Raw genomic sequence first — 6,000 nt, forward strand, 5'->3', positions numbered from 1 at the left:
CAACTCAAGACTGTGCATCCATGAGGCGCTATGGGCCATCAATAGCAGCAGAATTGTACTCCAGCACAATCTGTAACCTCATGGCCCGGCATATCCCCCACTCAACCATTACCATCAAGCCAGGGGATCAACCCTGGTTCAATGGAGAGTGCAGGAGGGTATGCCAGGAGCAGCACCAGGCATACCTGAAGATGAGGTACCAACCTGGTGAAGCCACCAAACAGGAACAGGAAAACTTGAGCGCCAAAAGTGCCATAGTATATAAGGCTACGTCCTGGTAAATGGGACTAGACCTGATAGGTGCTTGATGACCAGCATGGACATGATGGGCTTAAGAGTCTCTTTCCATGCTGTAAAATTCTGACTCGATAGTCTGGTATGCAAGGAGGACTGGGTTGTTGTTAGCTTAGTTAGCAGGGCAGTAGTTTATAATGCAGACTGATACCAGCAGCACAGGTTCAATTCCCACACCAGCTGAGGTTACCATGAAGAACTCTCATTCTCACCCTCTCCCTTAGAAATCATAGAATCCCCACAGTGTGGAAACAGGCCCTTCAGCCCAGCAAGTCCACACCAACCCTGAGAGCATCCCACCCAGACCCATCCCCCTGTGACCCATCTAATCTGCACATCCCTGAACACTATGGGCAATTTAGCACGGCCAATCCACCTAACATGCACATCTTTGGGCTGTGGGAGGAAACCGGAGCATCCGGAGGAAACCCACGCAAACACAGGGAAAATGTGCAAACTCCACACAGACAGTCACCCAAGGGTGGTATCGAACCTGAGTCCCTGGCACTGTGAGGCAGCAGTGCTAACCACTGTGCCACTGTGCTTTGAATCACCATCACAATGGGACTATGATAAATTTACATTTACAGCAAAAAAAAACAGAAGCACACTTACCCCTTTGAGCTTAGCCAAGGCGTGAATGGTATTTTTCATTGTGTCAGTAGGAATAATATCAGAATTGTCTCCGTGCATGTAATCCTTTAAGGTCTTCAGTGTAAGCTGAATGTTTGCTTCGATCTCTTTGATGTAATGATGCTTTCCCTCTCTCCTGATTGTGAGGACCTTCACTACATCTTTCCCGTATCCCGTCCGGACAAATTCCACATCTCCCTGCTTTACCAAGGAAAACACAATCTGAGCAAAACCATCAGGGAGAACATTCTGGAAGTATAAAGCTCCGTTAGATAGCACCTGAGAACAGATAGAGAGAGAGGGAGGGAGGGAAAGAGAGGGAGAGAGAGAGGGAGGGAAAGAGAGGGAGAGAGAGAGGGAGGGAGAGAGAGAGGGAGAGGGAGAGAGAGGGAGAGACAGAGGGAGGGAGAGAGAGAGAGGGAGAGAGAGAGGGAGAGGGAGAGAGAGAGAGAGGGAGAGAGAGGGATGAAGAGAGAGAGGGAGGGAGAGAGGGAGAGGGAGGGAGAGAGAGGAAAGATGTCTGAGTCCAACCTTTGATTGTCTGGAGGAATTTTGTCAGGGTTCTGACTGTCGTTCACTCTCAACAGATGCTCCCTCATCACATGAGACCCTCCAGAATCATCCCCAGTGTTTTATCTAAAAATCGGGGAGGTAATGGTGCAATGGTATTGTCGCTAAACAATCAATCCAGAGGCTTCAGGTAATCTCTGGGGACCTGGTGTCAAATCCCACTGTGGCAGATAATCGAATTGAGATTCAATAAAAGCCTGGAGTTGAGAGTCTAATGATATTGTTGGTTAGGGGGATTAAAAACCCATTTGGTTCATTAATATCCTTTAGGGAAGGAACCATTCTGTCCTTAACCAGTCTGGTGTACATGTGACTCCAGGACCATAGCAACATGATTGAGTTTTAAGTATTCCTCCAGACAATTAGGGATGGATAATAAATGCTGGGTGAGCCAGCGTTGCCCATGTTCAGTGAGTGGATATTGACAATATTGTTCTTTTGTTGTGTCAGAGTGCTATAAGAGTGTCAATAAGAATACCTCAGAAAGGAAAAACACTGCAGTATAAGACTATGAAGTGTACACATAAAAACCAAAGTTCACAGTTAGGTCACCTGCTGTTGGCACTTCTACCTGCTGGAACCATACATGGAGAGTTTGGTTAATGATGGAGAACTGTGGAAGCCTAGAATGTGATGCTCACACAGGTTAAAATCACAGAAAATTAAGAAATAGGAGCAGGAGTAGACCATTCAGTCCATCAAACCTGTCCCACTGTCCAATATGATTATGGCTGATTATGGTGTAAATCCACTTTGCAGCTCATTCCCCATATCTCTTGAATTCCTGAAAGACCAAAACATCTATCCTTCCAGGCTTAAGTGATGGACCATCAACAATCTTAAGCAGTCTGGGAAGAATGTCCCGCAGTCAGTATCATGGTAAAGCAGTCTGGGAAGAGTGTCCCGCAGTCAGCATCGCGGTGAAACAGTCTGGGAAGAGTGTCCCGCAGTCAGCGTCACGGTGCAGCAGTCTGGGAAGAGTGTCCTGCAGTCAGCGTCACGGTGAAGCAGTCTGGGAAGAGCATCCCGCAGTCAGCGTCGCGGTGAAGCAGTCTGGGAAGAGCGTCCCACAGTCAGCATCGCGGTGAAGCACTCTGGGAAGAGCGTCCCGCAGTCAGCATCGTGGTGAAGCACTCTGGGAAGAGTGTCCCGCAGTCAGCATCGTGGTGAAGCACTCTGGGAAGAGTGTCCCACAGTTCACAGTGGAGCATTCTGGGAAGAATATCAGTAAAGTAACTCAAGGCAATGGGAAGCAGCTGCTTATGTGAGTAAGATGAGGTAAATATTTATACCACGCTTATTGCTTATAGTTTGAAGGATTTTCATTTGATTTTCAAGTTAGTGAGATCAATAGTACAAAGGTCCAGCAAGGAAGGAACCTAGAATAATTGATTTGAAGGGCAAGTTAAGGGTTTAGTTTAAAGGCATAAGTCATGGAGGGACAGCTCAGGGCCGTGGTTTGCTGCTCCAACTCTATGTAAGAAGGAAGTCAGACACCATTGCAGTGCCTAGGGCTAGTATGTGTACAGGAAGGGTCTCCAGCTACAGGTCCAGGAAGTCTGGATTTTGGAGCTGGAGCAGGGGCTTTGTAAATTCATTCCCAGGTGTGGGTGACCGCTGGCCATCCATAATTACCCAGAGGTCTTCTGAGAGTCAACCACATTGCTGTGGGTCTGGAGTCATTGAGACCAAACAGGGTAAGGCTGGCAGATCTCCTTCCATAAAATTTTGTTGAATTCAAATTCCACCATTGGCCATGATTGGTTTGGACCCAGGTTCCCAGGAATATTGCGTGGGTCTCTGAATTAACAGTCCAGGATAATACCACTGGACCGTCAACTCCCGATAACTGGGGGCACTGTGTAGTAATAATGTATAATGTGGATAAATTGAGGTCATCCACTTTGGTAGTAGACACAGGAAGGCAGATTATATTCTGAATGGTGATATATTGGGAAAGGAAAGGGTACAACAAAACCTGGGTACACCAGTCAGTAAAAGAAAGCCTGTAGGTGGTACGCAAAGCAAATGGCATATTAGTCTTCACAGTGAGAGGATTCGAGTACAGGAACAGGGATATCTTGCTGCAATTGTACAGGGCCTTGGTGAGACCACACTTCCAGTGCTGTATGTAGTTATCGTCTCCTTACCTGAGGAAGGATGTTCTGGCAATGTAGGGAGTGCAGTGAAGGTTTACCAGACTGATTCCTGGGATGGCATGACCGACGTATGAAGAGAGACTGGATTGGTTAGGATTATATTCACTGGGATTTAGAAGATTGAGGAGGGGATCTCATCGAAACCTACAAAATTCTAACAGGACTAAACAGCAGGAAGGATATTCCTGTTGACCCGGGAATCCAGAACCAGAGAGGGAGGTGATGGACTCGTGGTATTATTGCTGGACTGTTAATCCAGAGATCCAGATAATGTTCTGGGGACTTGAGTTCGAATCCTGCCGTGGCAAATGGTGGAATTTGAATTCAATAAATATCTGGAATTAAGAATCTAATGATAACCATGAATCCATTGTCAATTGTTGGAAAAACCCATCTGATTCACTAATGCTCTTTAGGGAAGGAAACTGCCATCCTTACCTGGTCTGGCCTACGTGTGACTCCAGACCCACAGCAATGTGGTTGACTCTGAACTGCCCCCTGGGGCAATTAGAGATGGGCAATGAATGCTGCCTGGCCAGCGATGCCCTCATCCCGTGAATGAATAAAGGAAAAAAAAGACCACAGCCTAAGAGTAGAGGATGTGGAGGACTGAGCTGAGGAGACTGAATGAGCCTGTAGAATTCACAGCCACAGAAAGTGGTTGAGGCCAAAACATTGAATGTTTTTAAGAAGGAGTTAGATATAGTTCTTCGGGCTGAAGGGATTAAAGGATATGGGGGAGAAAGCAGGAACAGGGGGAGTTGCACCATTAGCCATGATTATATTGAATAGCCTGATTTTCTGTTTCTCTGGTGAAATTTAAATTCATTTAATTAGTAACTCTGTAATTAATAGCTATTATCAGTAATGATGACCGTGGAACGATATCATCTATCAAGGTTCTTCCCCACTGTAATTATACTCCTGAATGGACCTCTCAAATTTTAAATTTAATGTTGATCTCGCTCTTTGTGCACCTTCTCTGCAGCTGTAACATTGTATTCCTCGCTCTGTTCTATTACCCTAATGCATTTTGTATGGCATGACCTGCCTGTACTGCACGCAAAACAAAACTTTTTGCTGTAATTGGACACATAACAATTATAAATCAATTGTTGTAAAACCCTTCTGATTCACTAATGAAGGAAATCTGCCATCCTTATCCAGACTGGCCTACACATGACTCCTGTAAATGTTGCTTTGTGATGCTCTCGTGCGTTGCGAAAATATAAAAAAAGCTGATTTAAAATCTTAAATAAAAACCGAAAGAACTGCAGATGCTATAAATCAGAAACACTGCGGAAAGGTCACTCGACCTGAAACATTAACTCTGATTTCTCTCCACAGATGCCGCCAGACCTTCTGAGCTTCTCTAGCAATTTCTGCTTTTGTTTCTCATTTGAAACCTTGTACGTTTCTGTGAAATGACCTCCTGTTCTCCCCGCTCTGGAAAATATTGACCCAAATTACTCAGTCTCTCAGCATGGGACAACACCGTAGACAATGCATGCTCCAGAATGTGACGTTCTCTGCAAATTACAATTTACTCTTTAAAATCATGCTGGTATGCCACATTATGAGGAAGCCTTGCATTTCGCCCACTCGCCTAGCTCTCAAACTCTTCCTCACAAAATATTTATCCAATTCCCCACCTACTTTCCCTCAACTGTCTCCCTGAATGTTCTGCTCTGTATACCAGCCGGTCGGTAAATGATTAATGTTAAACTTATTAACAGACTCATTGGCCCTTCAGTCCATTCACTCCCCTTCACTTACAGCTTGTAGCCAGAGGTCAAAGGTATTCAGACACAAAACTCTGCTGATATAATAAAGCAAAGAACTATGGACCCTGCAGACTCTAAATCAAAGGCAGAAAATGCTGGAGAAACACAGCAGGTCTGGCAGCATCTGTGGAGAGAGAAAATAGCGATGTTTCAAATCTAGTGACCCTTCTTCAGAACTTGCACTGGACCTGAAACGTTAACTGTTTTCTGTCTCCTTTCTGCCAGACCTGCTGAGTTTCTCCAGCAATATCTGCTTCCTCTCCACAAAACTCCGCCACCTCTCCCTGGTCTTCACACCCCCAAGATGAAGTATGAGGGCCAGAAATCCGTGGCGGAGATCAGACCTTTTCAGGATTGACCTTTTAGAGTCATGGCTATGTACCTTGAATTCTTGTTGTTCAACATTACATTGCATAATGTTTAGCTAATGATCAACCAGTCACTGCTGAAAGTGATCCATTTCTCTATCCAAGATAACAAGGCGTAGAGCTGGATGAACACAGCAGGCCAAGCAGCATCAGAGGAGCAGGAAAGGTGACGTTTTGGGCCTAGACCCTTCT

The 6,000-nt window shown here is 45.4% G+C and overlaps 1 protein-coding gene across 1 annotated transcript in view; it reads right to left on the bottom strand.

Moving 5' to 3' along the window:
- The window catches only part of uox (urate oxidase), a 31,854-nt gene that overhangs the window by 22,254 nt on the left and 3,600 nt on the right, over window positions 1-6,000 (bottom strand). The window contains exon 2 of the mRNA XM_020515865.2: window positions 910-1,128. Coding sequence (XP_020371454.1) covers window positions 910-1,128 — 219 coding nt within the window. The remainder of the gene's footprint in view (window positions 1-909; window positions 1,129-6,000) is intronic.

This window comes from Rhincodon typus, chromosome 10 (genome assembly GCF_021869965.1).
Source record: "Rhincodon typus isolate 14 chromosome 10, sRhiTyp1.1, whole genome shotgun sequence".
In the NCBI taxonomy this organism is placed as follows: domain Eukaryota; kingdom Metazoa; phylum Chordata; class Chondrichthyes; order Orectolobiformes; family Rhincodontidae; genus Rhincodon; species Rhincodon typus.